Raw genomic sequence first — 20182 nt, 5'->3', positions numbered from 1 at the left:
ATGTATTCAACCCCCTCCCTTCCCTGGTTCCTATACCTAAAACCTCTTCCTCTGTACTCTTGTCATAATTTCTTTGCCCTACATGGTCATTAAAATCCCTTTCAATAAACACTCAATCACTGGAATTTCTTGCAAAACTTCTGTCACCAACTAGCAGAAGCTGTCTTTTACCAGCCAACTGGTTATCAGATGATCTGATAACCAGTTGACTGACTGACTGGTTATCAGACTATCTTTTGAACCAACAAGCTGCCAATTCAAATCTCTCTGTGGTCACAAATGGTTGTGAATGTCTTGTGGAAGAAGAATGTCATTGAGTGATGCAAAACAACTGCTGTGCTTAATGGAGGCTTGAAATATTCCATGTTTGGTCTCTAGAGAAAAGTTTCTGGATTAAGTAAAAATTACATTACAATTCTTAAAAATTTTTTTTATATATATTTAATCCACACACAAGAGGTACAACGAACCTCTGGCAATACTCACCTGCACCCCATACTTAACCTGTAATGTTAAGTATGGGGTGCAGGTAAGGATTGAGAAAAAAGAAATCTAATGACATTTCTTTTGAAAAGCTAAAAGATGTATATGTTGAGAAACAACTTATGAGGAAGACTGTTCCAGAGGACAGAAGTAGATTGAATAAATAAGGAAAGAAGTAGGTTCAATGTGTTTAATAGTTGTATTAGCAAGAGATGCAAGCAGCTGTTGCTCTTGTTTTAATGGGTACAACAGAAAGCAGAGGAATGATGTTTGCTAGTTCACTGGAGCAAGTACTTCCATGGTCACTACTCCTAATGAACAGGAGCAGTGGCTGTGGAAATACTCATAGGAGAGAGTTGAAAAGTGCATCTGTAAGATAAAGGTTAAAGTGAATCTGTGAGGGAAGGATCATCTATGAGCTGAATTGCTCTCCTGTGGACAACAAGCATTTTTAGGGGAGGGAGGGGCTATAGGTACTCCCCTTCCCATCCAAAAAATAAAATAAAAGTGTTAACAGTATTCTAAGGATGGGCCAAATTCGTTCATCCTTACAAAAAAAAAAGAGTAGGATAAATGTAGTGTGCTGCTATTAGTGGAGCTGTGGATAGGATTGGTGGTGATTGAGAGTATGTCATTTATCTACAAGAGAAAGAAGGTAGGTGATAGAAAAGCCCAGAGGCATCCCTGCATTGATGAATTAGCCTGTCACGGTGGATGGCAGCTTCTCTTCGAGGGTGCCATTCATCATGATGTTCTGCAAATCCAGAGAAAACTGGCCATCTAATTACAGAGGGGTGATAGGCAGACTGATGGAAGCAACTTGCTAAGCATGTTACGGTGATAAAAGTCCTGGAGATGTCCAGGGCAAGAGCACCAGCATGTTTCTCTGAACTTTTCCATGCCACATGTCCAGTGATAGGTGATATATGCCAAGAGATCACCCATGGATCTAAATTGGCAGAATTCATATTGGTGGTTGCTGATTAAGTGGTGGGGAAGTTGACAAATTTCTCCATCATTTTAGAGAGGATTAAGGTGACTGTGATTGGTCAGTATATGGATTGATGGACTTTTCCCTTTTTTTTTTTTTTTTTAGAAGGTTGAACATTTGTTTATTTCCATGTGTTGAGAAATTTCAGCTGAGTCTAGAAGATTAAAGCTATGACACAGGACAGGTGTTAGTTCTGGAGCAAATGTTTGAGTACAGCTGCAGAGATGACATCGGGATCCAGAGAGTTTTTTAGTGTCTAGGTTATTTAATATTCTTCTTATGTCTTTTTGTCAAAAAAGCCACAGGAGGCATAGTAATATGAGAAATGACTTAATTGTGAGTGAGCAGAAGATATTTGAGGAAATAAATAACCACGATGTCAATAAGGCAATAGGATTTGACGACATATCACCATGGTAGAAGGAGATTTGTCTTTGTCATCTGTGCAGAAGTTGGAGAAGTTATGCCAGGAGCTCAGCTTTTTCTCTGGGTGATGTAACAGTGCCATTTGGATGAGAGAGAGAGAGAGAGGTGGAAACAGGTGAGAAGATGCAAGGCCTCTACAAGGACTGTTAGTCATGAAATATAGGATAATAAATGCAGTTTATTTTCCTAATGTGTAGATAAAATTCTGTAAGATAGTCTTTCTTTCTTAAATATTCAATTTTTATTATATAAAAATTGAATATTTAAGTACACACTGCTTTGCATTTTCCTTTCACATTCTTCAACACTTTCTACCTCTTTTTTTTTTTTTCTCAAGTATATCCTTAAAATGCGAAGTATATATAAGATAGTAACAACCTAAACCAGTTCCTAAAATTTAATGTTACACACACACAGTTTGTTACAAGACCTGACCTCCTAATATTAGACCTTCTCAAATTACTACTCAACATACAAAAATAATATTCTGATTTGCAGTTTTGTTAATTATAATATGCACATCATACCCTTAACTTCAGAAAAGTTCCAGCTGAAGGTACAGACAAAGGATCAAAAAACATCAGAATGATAGTTTGACTTTTTCATCTAGGAAGTACGGTATATTATTAGACCACCAGGCAATGAATGCAAAACAAATTGAAAATATAGAAGATATAAATGAAAGAAATGGAAATGAAACAAAAGCCAGTAAAAGTGACAGAGTGAAAGAATGAAAGATTTGATGAAACAGTTATTGAAAATGAGGAGTCGAGTGGTAAAGAAATAAATGCTGCTTGGGAACTGACAAAGAAATAATTAACAGCATTAATGTGTGAGTGTATTCTGAAAGCCAAAAGGCTGACTAAGGTAGGTGTAAAATGGATGAATGAAGAGCTTGAGCATGAAATCTGGAAGAAAAAGGTACTTTGGAGGCAGTACAAGATGAATAATCGTAATAATCAGTTACATGAACCAAGGAGAGTGACTTAGTAAAACAAAAGTGCAGTATGAGCAGAAATTGGCAAATCAGGCAAAGGAAACCTCCAGAGAGTTTTTTTTTTTTTTTTTTTTTAAGATATGTGGCAAGTAGAAGGAAGAATGATAAGATGATGTTAATGGATGAAAATGGTAGAATGGTAATTGCTGAAGAATACAGTGTTGAGGGAATCATGATAAACTTAAGTGTAGAGGATGACTTAATTATGAGTGAGCAGAAGATATTTGAGGAAATAAATAACCATGATGTCAATAAGACAATAGGATTTGATGACATAAATGTTCCAAGGAATTGGCAGTAGCATTGCCATGCCTGTTTAATAAGTGTCTTACAACAGGACAGGTTCCAACGGAGTGGAAGGAGGGTAAAATTGTTCACTGCATAAAGTTGGTGATAAGGCTGTAGCTTAAAATTATAGGCCAGGCTGTATATCTGGAGTTGTGGTGAATGTACTGGAGAGATTGTTGAGAAGTAGGATATAGAAATCGGTTGATAACAGCAATATTATCTGAGGTTATCAGAATGGGTTTGTTAAAGAGAGATCATGTTTTACTAACTTACTTATGTTCTATAACAAGGTGACAAATATCTTGGACAGAGGAGATGCATATACAGTGGTGTACTTGGATTTTACAAAAGCTTTTGATAGACTAGAAAAGTCTAGAAGATTTAATCTTCTAGACTTTTTAATAAATTGAAACAGATGGGATTGGATAACAGACTTCTGAGATGGATCAGAGAATGGTGTCAGATAGGTATCGGAAAGTTGTATATGGGGATGCAGCATCCTGAAAGAGGAAAGTCACTAGTGGTGCACCGCAGGGGACAGTTTTGAGACCAAATCAATTTGTGTATTAATGATATTGGGATGGGTTTAACTAGTGACATACAGCTGTTTGCAGATGATGCAAAATTGGGGAGTGCAATGCAGAGTCAAACAGATGTTATGGTCTCATAAAAGTACTTGAATTGATTGCATGAATGGGCAGGTAAGTGGAATTCTCAGTTCAATGTTGCAAAGTGTAAGGTTTTGAAATCTGGTAAGCAACAATGGGATGCAAAGTATACACTTAGTTGAGAAACTTAAAAGGAAGTAGAGGAAATGAGAGATCTGGTAGTGGTGGTGGACAAGGACCTGAAAATCAGCAGCCACATTGCACAAGTTGTGAAGACATCACATCAGATAATGGCAATGATGTGGAGGCCCCTGACATGCAGAAATAGAGAGGTTATGATGCCATTGTATAAGGCCTTGATCAAGCCTCATATGGATTATTGTCCACAGATTTGGTCACTGGGTTTTCATGGTGACGAGAATATGTTGGAAACTGTCCAGAGAAGATTCAAAGGTGGTGGTCAGTGGTCTTTGGAATGTGGAGTATGAACAGATTGAGAGAATGTAAGTTGCAAAGCCTTGAGAATAGCAGGAAAGGGGGTGGAGGTATGATTGAGAGATATAAGCTAATAATAAGTTATCAGGTTGACACGGAAAATATTTTGCAGAGAATGGGAAAGGAAGGGTAGAACAAGAGGCCAATGCTGGAAACTGTATAAGGAGGGTGTGAGCAGAGGAGTGAGGAGCAGGTTATTTGATGGGGAGTGGTTAGTGAGTGGAATGCATTGCCTAAGTGTGTTGTGAATGTAGACGCATTGAATTGGTTAAAGGCACGACTGGATTAGTATCATGTGCAATAGTGTGTACCACCCATGATGAGTGTGATGCCATGGAGTTCAGAGATGATGATGATAATAATAGACATCATTCTGATGTCTATTTGCAGTTTTGCTAATTCTGTGAACACTAACCCCCCCCCCTCCCTTCGCTGCAATTCTAAGAATTATTTCAAATAATCCCCTTCCCACCAGAACACAAGGGGCATCAGAAGTACTAAAGTATGAAATAGTAACAAAAAATATTTAAAATTTAATCTCAAAATTACAAAAATAAGTTCTTTTAGATATGAATGTAAATGCAGTAATTCTTGAAATTTCATCACTGATCATAAAAAACAACAAAGTCAAATTCAATTTTTATAATAATAAATTTAGTTTAATCCTTTATCCAAGTGTAAGCAAACAAAGTTTGCACCTGAAAATATCTTCAGGACTGAGGTAAGGTAGTGCAACACCAGGAAAAGGTGGACCAAGCTCTTATCACTCCTTGTCTCAGTATCTCCCATAATGCAAAGCACATCTTGCGAGGAGATGCTTGTGGACATGTATACTGCTATGCATTAAGGGAAGGGCCACTATCCAGACCGGTTTCAACCTTTATTGACGTCAGTGGGAGGCAGACCCAAACGTGGAGATACTAAGACAGAAGCAATAGGAGAGGTCATATTTACCTATAGGAGTTGCCAACAGGTGTACCACCTTATTATTAAATTACTCTGGATTTAGAGAAAGATGTTGGAAGTTTATTTTTCACTTGCTTACACTTTGATCAAGGATTAAACTAAATTTATTATAGTCCAACACTTGGATAAAGGATTAAACTAAATTTATTATAGTCTAACCAAGTGAAAAATAAACTCCCAACATCTTTCTCTAAATCCAGATTAATTTAATAATAAGGTGGTACACCTGTTGGCAACTCCTATAGGTAAATATGACATCTCGTCTTGCTTCTGCCTTAGTATCTCCTTGTTTGGGTCTGCCTCCCACTGATGAGACCTCAATAAAGGTTGAAACCAGTTGGAAGCTTGGGTGATAAATGGCAATGCTGTAGCCCATGAAATTTTAACTGAGGCTCGACTGTTGCTATCACCCAGGGCCTGCATGATGGGGTAATGAATGGCAATGCTGTAGCCTGTGAAGTTAACTGAGGCATGGCTGTTGCTGTTACCCTTTTGAGAGTTTCTGACTTTCTGATCCTGCAGGTTGCTCATTACTGGGTGATCCGGGGGATTTTATGTTTTTGGAATGGTATCCCCGCACTTAAACAAAGGGAAACCGGTCTGGGTAGTGGCCCTTCCCTTAATGCATAGCAGTATACATGTCTGCAAGGAGATGTGCTTTGCATTATGGGAGATGCTGAGACAAGGATTGATGAGAGCTTGGTCCACCTTTGCTCGGAGTTGCCTGGTGTTGCACTACCTTACCTCAGTCCTGAAGATATTTTAGGTGCAAACTTTGTTTGCTTACACTTGGATAAAGGATTAAACTAAATTTATTATAGTCTAACCAAGTGAAAAATAAACTTCCATCAATTTATATAATAATTCACTTTTCAGCTTTCAAATTAATTTCACACAGTTGAAAAACATTTAATATGAAATAATTTGCTTACCAGTCAAATTAAATTTTTCTCCTGATTCTACATGCTTCCATACTAACTGCAATGCTCTTTCATATACTTCTGCTGCTCTAGCTATATCTCTTGCTTCATGAGAAGGAAACCTAAAGGCTTGAACAAGTTCATAAGGTGAATGCTGGTGTGATTTATTGAAAAGATGTTGCAAGGTATGATTAATAGCTTTGTCAACTTCTTGTTTAGCCTCTTCTAATGCTGTTATTACATAACGGTCCCCTGGATGCTGTCCAGATGAATCACCTATTTGAACAGAAAAGAATGAACTTATTATGCAAGTGAGAACTTATACTTATTATGAAAGATGCAAGTGAGATTAGGAATGAAATTTAAAAAAAAAAATTTTTTTTTATCAGAAACTCAAAAAGATTGGATTAATTACTAAAGCCAGCATATTCCATCTGACAAATGTACATGTTCAAAAACCCATTTTCCTTCTTTTAGGGATCAGCATTCATTATGAATAATTATGGAAACAAACTACCATGTTAGAAAAACCTACTTTAGATTAAAACAATACTTGATATTTGACTTTTCATTCCTAAGGATGAAGATCATCCTTTGGAATACATAATACAGTAAATGCCGCTAATTGTGATCACTTTGGGACAGTCACTTTCAATAACAATCAGCTGATAACATTAAGCAAAGGATATAAAAAATTGCATCATTTATTTTCATTTATTGTTATGAACATTATTTAATGTTATAACTTTAATAAGCAACAACATAAAATTTATTTTAAAAACTTATCTAGTGATGTCTGTTGTGTGTTTGAATATAGTAGTGCATGAATAAATTGCTTATATTCAAAATGCCTTTCGAAGTTTGTTACTCTATGTTGCACACTGCGATGAAGTATTCATAGAGCTTCTTGCATCTGGGCATTGGTTGGAGCTTCTAAAATTTGTTTTTCTATACTTGTATTAGGTTCACTTTCTTCTACTAGTTTTCTTCAAGTTCTCATCAGAAGCAGCTTGACATTTGTCTGACACTGTCATTGTAGCCACCACCTCAACGTCATCAATTATTATTATATAACACCTCCAGGAAGTCCAAAGACTCTTCAAGGGAGGGCACCTACTCTACAGCTCTCCGTCTCCACTACTCCAACAACCGCAACTATCTTCATCATTTACACCAATGGCATCCACTGCCAACCACCACTACTAGTATTTCCACAGACAATCACAAACATCCATGCCCATGACGGGATTTGAACCCACAGCCTTTTGGCTGGAGAGCAGATATGCTAACCACTCGGCCAACCAGGCTGGCATTCAGAGAAATTCAAAATTTTCATTTATAAGATATTCAAATTCTTTGAAAGGAGTTTCATAGTTTGTTTTAAAAAATCCACCTTTTTAGAAGCAGTTTTCAATTGTCTTCTCTGAGACTTGCTTCCACGACACTGCTACCGAATGCAATGCATCAAGAAGGGAAATCTTTTTTGCAATAGCACTTGCATCAGATTGGTCTTTTATATAACCAAGTTCAGCTATAATTCACGCACAAACTTCCATGCGATAATAAGCTTTAAAAGCTCATGATGCCTTGGTCACATGGTTGAATTAACAATGCAGTGTTCGAAGGCAAGAAGATTACTTTGATGTTCTTTAATGATAAATTGTGTGTGCAGTGGAGTACAATAGTTGTCTACCAACAAGACAATTTTTCACTTTAATTTAAGATCCCACTTAACTAACCAATTGTTGAAAATGTCATTAGTCATCCAAGCATTTGCACTAGAACATTAGTCAAACTTTTGACATCTTTAAAACACCGAGGATTTTTTACTTTTCCAATCACTAGGAGCTCTCATTTCTCGCCTTTGATATTAGCACAACAAAGAACTGTCACTTGCTCTTTTGAAGTATTAAATCTTTTTGTACTTTCATTTTTAAACAAATAAGCATGCTCAGGCATTGCACGAAAATAGTCCTGTTTCGTCTGCATTGTAAATATCCTCAGGAGAATATTCAGCCATAATTTTTGGCCACGTGGTCTTAATCCACGCATCAGCTGATAAAAAATCAGCACTTTTTTCTTCACCATGAATAAGTTTGTAGAGAATATTTTCCTCATGCTTTTTCCACCTGTTAAACCATCCATCAGTTGCAGTGAAATTTTCTTTGTCCATTGTTTTTGCAAGTTCTGTTTTTTGAAGCATCAAAAGAAGACACAGAGAGGAAAGATAGCGTGTGTGTTGCCTAGGTATGATAATGTCGAGCTGAGCAGAAGAGTGGCGATATTGAATGACATAATAGCGAGAATGTATCAGAAGAAAGGATTCGAATATGTGGATGCTTGGAGTGTGTTTGAGAGCCGAGAGAAATTGTATGCGAGAGACCGCCTGCATTTGAATGAGGAAGGATGTAGGCATCTGGAGAGATTGCTGTTCTGAACGAGTCAGTGTGTCCCAGCGTGGATGGTAGCAAGGGTGGCCTCTTGTGGGAATGGGTACTTGGTAGAAGGAGGACGATATCAGGTAATGCTGAGCCCAGTGGAGTCTAGAGGGGTTAATGCTGAGTATAGAAACAATGGCATTTTTATGCTTTATACCAATGCCAGGAGTAATCAGAATTGGTAACAGTGATAGCATCAGCCTGGCCAAAGATTACTGGGATCAAAGAGACGTGGTTGACAGAAGAGGATATAATAACAGGAATAGAAGTTGCTGGGTACAGCATTTTTCGGCAGGATAGAAAGGGTAAGTGTGGTGGTGGAGTACTGCTTATGATAAGTGATGACTTATGTCCTCTAAGAGTGAAGGCTTTGGAAGGCAGTAATTAATGATTTTGAAAGAATATGGTGTGAAGTAGAGGTGGGCAAGACAAGATATTTAGTGGAGTGTTGCTACAGACTAAGGAGCACAGAAGGTGGGGAACAGGAGATGTTGAGACAGTTGAGCATGGCAAGTGCAAGAAGAATGATTGTTATGGGAGATTTTAATTACAGCAGTATAGATTGGGGAAAGGAAGAAAAGCAATAAAGGAATGGAATTTCTAGAATTCTTGAGGAACAAATGTCTTAGGCAACATGTAAGAGAGGGAATGAGAGGTTCAAGAGTTTTGGATTTGGCTATAGCATCAGAAGAGCTGATAATAACTGAGATGACATCTCTCCCACCAGTTGGATAGAGTGACCATATGGTTTTGACTTGGAAAATGAATAGACATACAGGAGTATCAAAGAGACGGGAACGTATGTGGAATTATAAAGCAGATGATTATAATAGTCATAGACGTCAACTTGGGGAAGTTTCGTGGAGGGAGGAATTGGAAGGTTGGGATATCATTAGTGCTTGAGAAATTGTGAAGAAATATTTGTTAGCAGCAATAGTAAGCTGTATTCCACGAGTGAAGAAGAGGACACAATTTTAAGTAAAGTGGATGACAAACAACATTGAACCAGGAGCTACATGCGAAAAAGAGGCTATGGAAGAGATATAAAGAGACAGGTGAAGAGCAGATGCATGAAGAATATAAGACACAGGCCAGAAGAGTGACTAGTATGGTAAGGAAGGTGAAACTGGAATATGAGAAAAGATTGGCCGTTAGATCCAAGGAATCTCCTAGGGAATTTTTTTTAACTATCTGGCCTGAGGAGGAGGAGAAATGACTGTGGAAGAATGACATTGTGGGATAAAAATGGGAATAGAATGACTGATACAGAGGACATAGTGGAATTGTTCGATGAACACTTTATTGGAGTATTTCATCCTGGAGGCGTCAATTTGAATACTAGTGATAGAGCAGATTCGAGGTTTAGAGGTGCAGGAGGAGAATGTGTTCCACATACTGAGTACTCTGGATGTTAGTAAAGCTGTGAAACTGGATGGTATTTCACCATGAGTTTCGAGAGAATGTGCTAAGGAACTGACAGTGCCCTTGACCTAGCTTTTCAATGAAAGTCTGGCATGGGAAAGGAGCCAATGGAATGGAAGGAAGGTAAGATAGTGCCATTGCATAAGGACGGTAACAGATTGGAAGTGTCTAATTATAGGCCAGTTTGTGTGTCATCAGTAGTTAGTAAGATCTTGGAGAAAATAGTAAGGGACCATATACAGCATTGGGCAGATGAGGGTAATGTTATCTGTGAGAGTCAACATGGATTTGTGAAGGGGTGCTCCTGTTTTAGCAATATGCCAGCCTTTTATGATAAAGTTACAAGAGCATTAGATGAGGGAAAGGCATATACTGCCATTTTCCTAGACTGAGCAAAGGCATTTGACAGGGTGCCACACGATAAGCTGATATTCAAGTTGCAGCACATGGATCTGGATGTCAGATTGGTCAACTGGATTCAGGATTGGCTGTCCGATAGGTATCAGAGAGTTGTGTATGGTGGAGCAATATCAAAGAGGCAGAAAGTTACAAGTGAGGTTCCACAGGGCTCAGTACTGGGACCTATATTGTTTAACCTTTATATCAATGACATTGTCCGTGGATTGCAAGGGGATATTCGGTTGTTTGCAGATGATGCGAAGCTGGGAAGGGTTTATTAGTAATAGTACAGATGTGGTAGCCCTGCAAGAGGATTTGAATAAGCTAGATAGATGGGCAAATGAATGGGGGTCAGTTTAATGCAGCAAAATGTGCGAGTGACTGTGAAAGTTTAGGAGATGGTTTTGTTTGGGAGAGTGAATTTAGATTAAGAGTGACTGACCTGCAGAGGGAGATAGATGAGTTGAAAGAGGAGGTGGAATGTCTTGTGAATGAGAGCAGAAGTATGAAAGATAAGATTAGGAGAATGGAAGAGATAAATGCAAGGTGAATCAGAGTAGCAGAGAGAGAGAGAATTTAGGGAGTATGAGTGAGAGGTATGGGGGTGCTAGAAGTGGAGAGAATGGCAACAGTAGAAGAGAGGGAATGAGAGAGAGATATGGAAGTGCTAGAAGAGGAGAGAATGGAAACGGTAAGAGAGATGGAATGAGAGAGAGGTATGGGAATGCTAGAAGACGAGAGGATGGAAACAGTAGTATTAGAGACAGAATGAGAGAGGGATATGGAATGGCTAGAAGTGGAGAAAATGGAAACAGTAGGAGAGAGGGAATGAGAGAGATGTATGGGAGTGCTAGAAGAGGAGAGAATGGAAACAGTAGAAGAGAGAGGTGTGGGAATGAAAGAAGAGGAGAGAATGGAAACAATAGGAGCGAGGGAATGGTAAGAGGTATAATGTATGGCGACTCAATGATCCGTGGTGTTCAAGATAGGATGCGTGAAGAGTGTTTGCCAGGAGAAACAATAGAAAGTGTGGCTATGGCAATTAAGAGAGGTGAAAGGGTGGATGAGATGATTGTGATGGTAGGAACGAATGACTTGAGTGGTAATGTATGTCGGGCAGCGAGAGATATGAGATTTTTGCTTGAGACTGTATGGAAGAAGACAGACAGAGGAAAAATAGTGTGCGTGTTGCCTAGGTATGATAATGATGAGCTGAGCAGAAGAGCAGTGATATTGAATAACATAATAGCGAGAATGTGTGACAAGAGAGGACTGGTATATGTGGATGCTTGGAGTGCATTTGAGGAAAGAGGAATTGTATGTGAGAGACCGTTTACATTTGAATGAGGAAGGATGTAGGCATCTGGAGAGAATGCTGTTCTGAACGAGTAAGTGTGTCCCAGGGAGGATGATAGCAGGGGTGGCCTCTTGTGGGAATGGATACTTGGGAGAAGGGAGACAATGTCAGGTAACACTGAGCCCAGTGGAGTCTAGAAGGGATAATGCTGGGTATAGAAACAATGGCATTTATATGCTTTATACTAATGCCAGGAGTATCCGGAATAAGGGAGAGGAATTGGTGGCGCAGATAGCATCAGCCTGGCCAAAAATTATTGCGATCACTGAGACATGGTTGACAGAAGTAGATATAACAACAGGAATAGAAGTCGCTGGGTATAGCATTTTTTATCAGGATAGGAGGGGAAAGCGTAGTGGTGGGGTACTGCTTATGATAAGTAATGACTTATGTCCTCTAAGAGTGGAGAATTTGGAAGGAACTGAGACAAATGATTTTGAGAGTGTATGGTGTGAGGTAGAGGTAGGCAAGACAGGATATTTAGTGGGATGTTGCTACAGACCCAGGAGTATAGAGGGTGGAGACCAGGAAATGTTTAGACAGTTGAGTTTGGCAAGTGCAAGAAGAATGATAGTTATGGGAGATTTTAACTATAGTAGTATAAACTGGGAAGAGGAAGATGCATGTAGCAATAAGGCAATGGAATTTCTAGAATTCTTGAGGGACAAATGTCTTAGGCAACATGTGACAGAGGGAACAAGAGGTTCAAGAGTTTTGGTGATATTTTGGTTATAGCATCAGAAGTGTTGATAATAACTGAGATGACATCTCTCCCACCAGTTGGAGAGATTGACCATATGGTTTTGACTTGGAAAATGAATAGACATGCAGGCATATCAAAGAGACGGGAACATATATGGAATTATAAGGAAAGTGATTATAATAGTCTAAGACGTCAACTTGGGGAAGTTTCATGGAGGGAGGAATTGGAAGGCTGGGATATCATTAGTGCGTGGGAAATTTGAAAGAATATTTGTTAGCAGCAATGGTAAGTTGTATACCACGATTGAACAAGAGGACACAATTTGGAGTAAAGTGGATGACAAATAATATTAAACAGGAATTGCATGTGAAAAAGAGGCTGTGGAAGAGATATAAGGAGACAGGAGAAGATGCATGAAGAGTATAAGACACAGGCCAGAAGACTGACTAGCATGGTGAGGAAAACGAAACTGGAATATGAGAGAAGATTAGCCCTAAGATCCAAAGTAAATCCTAGGGAATTTTTTAGCTATGTGGCCAGTAGGAGGAGAAATGACTGTGGACGAATGATATTGTGGGATAAAAATGGGAATAGAGTGACTGATGCAGAGGACATAGTGGAATTGTTCGATGAACACTTTATTGGAGTATTTCATCCTAGAGGAGTCAGTTTTAATGCTAGAGGGATAGGACTGGTTCGAGGTCTGGAGGTACAGGAGGAGAGTGTGTTTCAGATACTGAGTACTCTGGATGTCAGTAAAGCTGTGGGACTGGATGAAATTTAACGAGTTTTGAGAGAATGTGCTAGGGAATTGACAGTGCCTTTAATATGGCTTTTCAATGAAAGTCTGGCTTTGGAAAAGGTGCCTAGTAAATGGAAGGAAGATAAGATAGTGCCATTGCATAAGGGTGGTAACAGACTAGAAGTGTCTAATTATAGGCCAGTCTGTGTGTCATCAGTAGTTGTTAAGATCTTGGAGAAAATAGTGAGGGACTGTATACAGCATTGGGCAGATGAGGGTAATGTTATCTGTGAGAATCAACATGGATTTGTGAACGGATGCTCTTGTTTTAGCAATATGCTAGCCTTTTATAATAAAGTTACAAGAACATTAGATGAGGGAAAGGCATATACTGCAATTTTCTTAGACTTGGCAAAGGCATTTGACAGGGTGCCACATGATAAGCTGATATTTACGTTGCAGCACATGGGTCTGGATGTCAGATTGGTCAACTGGATTCAGGATTGGCTGTCTGATAGGTATCAGAGAGTTGTGAATGGTGGAGCAGTTTCCTGGAGGCAGAGGGTTACAAGTGAGGTCCCACAGGGCTCAGTACTAAGACCTATATTGTTTAACCTTTATATCAATGACATAGCCAGTGGATTGCAGGGGGATATTCAGTTGTTTGCGGATGATGCGAAGCTGGGAAGGATTATTAGTAATAGTGCAGATGTGGTAGCCCTGCAAGAGGATTTAAATAAGCTAGATAGATTCATAAATATTTAATGAAGCAAAATGTAAGGTCTTGAGGTTTGGGAAACATCGATGGGATGCTGCATACTCTATGGGAGGAGTTATACTGGAGGAAGCAGGGGAGACAAGAGATCTGGGGTTGATGATTGATAGAAACCTGAAGTTTAAGGGACATATTGCAAAGGTGGTGAAGGAAACACAGAGCCATGCTTCGACCGACAATCTGGCTCAGATACATTGATGACGTGTTCGCGATCTGGCTGCACGGGCGACAAACGCTAAACACATTCCTCAGCCACCTAAACAAACAACACGAACACATACAATTTACCATTGAAATTGAAAACCAAAATTTGCTCCCGTTCCTAGACACACTAGTTACACTTCTTCCTTCAGGCAGTCTATCCTTCACAGTCTACCGAAAACTGACACACACAGGCCAATACATACATGCGAATTCATACCACCAACCAGCACAAAAATATGGAGTCATAAACACCCTTAAAAACAGAGCCACAACTATTTGCTCTAACCAGCAAGCCCTGAAACAAGAACTAAAAATCATTAGTGACACATTCACAAACAATGGCTATAACAAGAATACTGTCAATAAAATACTCTATAAAACCACAACAAAAATGAATCTAGATTACAGTAAAACCATAGCCATCCCATACATTAAAGGGTTATCGGAAAAAATCAACAGAATCCTACAACATTATAACCTCAATGTCACCTTTAAACCACCCACTAAACTTAAAACAATATTCAGCTCCTCTAAGGATCCTCTCCTCCCATTAGCACATCCTGGAGTCTATTGCATCCACTGCACCTGTAACTTACCGTACACTGGTGAAACAGGACGGACAATCCCTATACGCAAGAAAGAACACATTAGACACATTAAATATAACCATTATGGTGAAGCAGGCCTCTCAGACCATGCACTTAACACCCTACACCAAATCAACTGGAAAAGCACCGTGCTCCTTACACCGCACAAAAACATGGTACGAAAGAAAATTTAAAGAATCCTGCAAAATCCTGATAAACCACCCAAATATCAACAATAAAGATGGTATGAAAATTCCAAGGATCTGGATGGCACACATTCAGCCAACCTAATATGAAAGATTCAACATAAATCAGGACTCTAGCGAACCCGCTAGTATTAGAAACCATTCCACTCCAACTGGCTGGAATGATGTTAATATATGTATATAGTAGACAACACAAATAATAGGACTCTAGCGTTGATGTATAATAATTTTATTTTTTTTTTTCCACCAGAGGTCAGGACTACAATTGTGGTAGCGGTTAGTCAGTGTCTTTAACGAACCAGTATGATTGTAGTATAGCTTGTTTCTTGTGTATATTTGTACACTCCAGAAGATGACCTTGACATAAAGGTCGAAACATCGAATTATAAAATTTTAGTAATATTAAACTAAAGTTTTTATTCAAAAATGTTAGTTGTCTCCATAATTTCCAAAAATGCATTCGGATCACCGTGCAAGCCTAAAGGAAAGGGTAACACAGAGGATTGTTGCTATTATGAGAAGGAATAACACTGACCTGCAGAGATAAGAGGGTTATCATTCCATTGTATAAGTCTCTGATCAGACCACACTTGGACTATTGTTCTCAGATTTGGTCCCCAGGATTTGAAGGGGATAAATTAACTGTGGAAAGGATACAAAGACGGATGACAAAGATGGTTTCAGGACTGTACAAGGATAGTTATGAGGATCGGCTGAGAGAATGTGGACTGCAGAATTTGGTGGATAGAAGAAGGAGAGGTGATATGATTGAGACTTTTAAACTGTTGAGAGGTGGTTACAGGGTTGACACTGGGGAGTTCTTTCGCTTGGCTGAACAGCGGGAAGGAGTCATGACAAGGGGGCCATCCCTGGAAGTTACGAAAGGAAACTGTGAGCAAGAGGGTACGGAGTGGTTTCTTTGTGTGGAGGGTGGTTGAGCCATGGAATGCATTGTCTGATGGAGTGGTGGGAGCGAGAACAGTCAGTGAGTTTAAAGAGTGGTATGATAGACTTTGTGTTTCTCAGGGGGGGGACCTCCCCTCGATGAGTCTTGACAGACTTTATGTCTTAGGAAGGACCTCCCTCGATGAGTCTTTTGACTCCTTGGAGGCCTGAATAATAATAATAATAATAAAATGTAAGGTGTTGAGGTTTTGGACACATCGATAGCATGCTGCATACTCTATTAGAGGAGTTAAACTGCAGGAAGTAGGAGAGATAAGAGATTTGGGTTTGATGATTGATAGAAACCTGAAATTTAGGGGACATATTGCAAAGGTAGTGAAGGTAACACAGAGGATTGCTGCAATAATGAAAAGTACACTGACCTGCAGAGATAAAATGGTTATCATTCCATTATATAAGACTCTGATCAGACCAAACTTAGACTATTGTTCTCAGATTTGGTCCCCAGTATTTGAAGGGGATAAATTAACTGTGGAAAGGGTACAAAGTCAGATAACAAAGATGGTGTCGGGACTGTACAATGTTAGATATGAGGATCGGCTGAGGGAGTGTGGACTGCAGAGTTTGGTGGATAGAAGAAGGGGTGGTGATATGGTTGAGCCTTTTAAACTGTTGAAAGGTGGTTACAGGGTTGACACTGGGGAGTTCTTTCGCTTGGTTGAACAGCGGGAAGGAGTCATGACAAGGGGGCCATCCCTGGAAGTTACGAAAGGGAACTGTGAGAAAGAGGGTGAGGAGTGGTTTCTTTGCATGGAGGGTGGTTGAACCATGGAATGCATTGCCTGATGAAGTGGTGAGAGCGAGAACGGTCAATGCATTTAAGGAGTGGTATGATAGAGTTTGTGTTTCCTAGGAGGGACCTCCCTCAACGAGTCTTGATAGACTTTTGTTTCTTAGAAAGGATCTCCCACGATGAGTCTTTTGACTCCATAGAAGCCTGAATAATAATAGGCCCATTAATCGATGTATTCTTTTCACAAAGACTATTAAACGAATTTTTAATGTTGCATTCAACTTGAGTATGAATTGAAGCTGAATTACTGAAGTTGAATTCACTTACTGAAAGAGCATGAAAATAAACTCGAAAAATCACAATTCAATTGTATTTATATCCACATGAATTCTCTCTTCCGATCCATGTTCTCATTAGTAAGAGCTGAAGTTTCAATGTTTCATTTTTTTTTTTGAGATCTTACACGAGAGTGATTGTGAAATTTTTAAATCTGCAGCTGCACTATGCTGACTTGTTTGGGCAACTTATCATAGCATTCCAAAATTCTTTGCTTCTCTTGAAAAGATAAATCTTTACATTTTTTAGTTGTGTCTGCCATAATGCTAAGGGCTGTTTTAATGAGCACTTAAAGTCAAATTCACTTGCTGAAAAAGCATGAAAATAAACTCGAAAAATCACGATTCGATTGTATTTATATCCACATGCATTCCTGGAAGATTTAACATTTATGGAAGATTAAGATTATAAGAAGATAACCCACCTGCATTGGCCTGGAAGATATAAGATTGACTGAAGAATAAGATTAAAAGAAGATTAACACAAAAGTCAGATCTCGACAAATGTTCTTTGTCAAATTTTCTCATAATTAACCCTTAAAGTTCCTAATTCTGAGATGCAAAAGGCTAAACATTCGACGATTTTGATAACATTAACCAGAACTCTGATTATAATAGACAGATTATTTTTAATTAAATTTAAACAGTGTGTTTGGGACCGACTGATTTTGATAATAATAGCCGATTGATAATATTATCCGTAATCACAATAAGCGGATTCTACTGTACATATAACATATATGCTGAATGGCAAGTTACATTGATAAGCACTACAGCAATATATATATATATATATATATATATATATATATATATATATATATATATATAACGGCTCTAGGTCCACTTATCCTAGCCTGACCTCTGCTAAAAACAAAAAACATGTCATAAATAAATCAACAAAAATTTACATCAATTGTTACTACAAGTTAATGGTTTAGTTTCCTATAGTCCTGTTATTTTAAGTTCTGATTGTTGTCCGAGAGCCACTGGATTGTTATTTTTATTATTTGACACCTCCAGGGAGTCCAAGGACTCATCGAGGGAGGGCACCTACTCTACAACTGTCTCTCCACCACACAATCCACCAACTGACCGCACTACACCAATGCCATCTACTGCCGACCACCACCACTGGTATTTCCACAGACAATCACAAACATCCATGCCCATAGTGGGATTCGAACCCACAGCCTTGTGGCTGGAGAGCGAATACACTAACCACTCGGCCAGCCAGGCTGGCTCGTTATCAAATTAAATTTCTATTCTTCCTGGTATCCAATATGTCGGTTATTATGGCTTGAAAAACTGTTAGTTCTTTTCCTAAATGCTTTGTGTTGTAGATGAAACATACAAATTCTTGGAGAAGAATCTCACAGGCCTCCTTAAATTTACATCCATACCAGGTGTCGATTTGATTTAAGGACTGGGTGCCTTGCCAATCACCATACACTTCAAATGTACCACAAGAGTGATTCAGACAAATTTCAGAATGGGAACTTCGATACTTATTTGTGCATTTCAGTGGCTCTACTAGTTGCATAGAGAAGAAATAGAGAAACTAAGTTATTTGAGAGGGAAGCAGACATAAAGGAAAAAAAACTGTTTCTTGGTGAAGACAAACTGCAGAGCGAGAAATGAATTCCAAATAGACATTAATAATTACAGAAAATTTGAAGAAAAAAGTGGCTAACAATAAGTACCTGATGGATTTCTGTTCTGAAAATGAATAGAAATCCATAGAAATCCTTGGTACTGTTCATCACTAGTACCAAGTTCCAAACAAAGTTAAACATAAATTTACATGGTGAGCACATAAAAAATAAGAAATGTCTTACTGATTATGTTACTATTGATAGTGATATCTTCACACTGAATCAGGATACAAGGATATCCATGAGGGGATTTGAAATAAGAAATCACCATTTAGTTTGACAAGAATAAAAGTAAGTAATTATATTGAAAATTTTGTACAAAATGTACAAAAGATTTAAAATTCAAACAGCTTTCAGAGATGAATTATAAACTCAATTATGCAAAAATCAGGTTCAAGGCTACATCATGAGTGGTTAGTTTATTCAAAGCTCGTGTAAAATTGACAATTTTTATCTGTTTTGTATTTTTTTTTTTATTAGAAAATTAGTGTTTTATAGTATATTAATGCTAATTTGTGTTTTTATTGTAATTGGTGTATTTTGCAACTGAGATATTGTAGTATTAAATAGTATTGTAAAATGGCACCAAAACATACACAAGAATCAAGCAGCAACAAAATGGAACACTGACAAGAGTAGTAAGGTAGAGAACAAGAAGGTTTTTCTAACTAAAGAGAAACTTGACAATGTTCAAAACAAACTCCAAAATCATTGTATTCAAACATCAGACAGATAATGTAGGAATTATAAAACGTCAAGAAACATTTAAATGAACATAGGAAGTACAAGAAAGCTAAGCAGCAAAATGAGAAACAAGGCAATGAATCAGGAAAGATTCATTTACCATTCATTTACCTACAGATTATCATTGCTGCATAACAATAATCACTTAGATAAAGTCAATTATAAAAAGGATATTATCTGATATGGCAATTCCCTCATGAAATATGCCATTGATAACCATGTTATTACTTTAAGCTTTTCCAAAGCAAAAATATAGCAAATGCAGTTGAAAACAGAAAAGAAAAGAGATGGTAATTCTAGTAGGTACTAATGATTTAACTAGTGGTCAGTTCAGTATGAGAGAATATAAAAGTATTGCTGGAAGAAATAAGACTGAAGAGTGAGAAAGTCAAAACTCTTTGTGTATTACTAAGATATAATAGGAGTCAGTTAAGATGAATTATATGATTCAACGAGTATGCTGTGTGGAAAGAATGGTTGCAAGTTTTTAGATGGTTGGAGTGAGTTTGAAGAAGGATAGCCTATGCTCAAATGCATTTGGTATCAGAAGAAATTTAGTGTCTGAAAAAAATTATTAATTAGTATAACCTAGATAACCGGGGAAACTAGATTATGATAGTTGAAAGTTTATTTTTCGCTTGGTTAGAATATAATAAATTTAGTTTAATCCTTTCTTTCTCTAAATCCAGAGTAATTTATTAAAAAGGTGGCACACCATTTGGCAACTCCTATAGGTAGAGAT

The 20182-nt window shown here is 38.1% G+C and overlaps 1 protein-coding gene across 4 annotated transcripts in view; it reads right to left on the bottom strand.

Moving 5' to 3' along the window:
• The window catches only part of Pxn (Peroxidasin), a 479183-nt gene that overhangs the window by 144876 nt on the left and 314125 nt on the right, over nt 1-20182 (bottom strand). For all 4 annotated transcript variants that reach the window (XR_016550040.1, XM_090409901.1, XM_090409902.1 and 1 more), the window contains one exon: nt 6187-6450. Coding sequence is in view for 3 of the 4 variants with exons in the window: in XM_090409901.1 (XP_090266027.1) it covers nt 6187-6450 (264 nt within the window). In the remaining variant the exon portion in view is untranslated. The remainder of the gene's footprint in view (nt 1-6186; nt 6451-20182) is intronic.

Source organism: Typopeltis vanoorti, chromosome 20 (assembly GCF_054136105.1).
Source record: "Typopeltis vanoorti isolate ZY-2024b chromosome 20, IOZ_Tvanoo_1.0, whole genome shotgun sequence".
Lineage (NCBI taxonomy): Eukaryota > Metazoa > Arthropoda > Arachnida > Uropygi > Thelyphonidae > Typopeltis > Typopeltis vanoorti.
The sequence above is the reverse complement of the archived record's forward strand: the minus strand, read 5'-3'. Positions and strand labels throughout refer to the sequence as shown.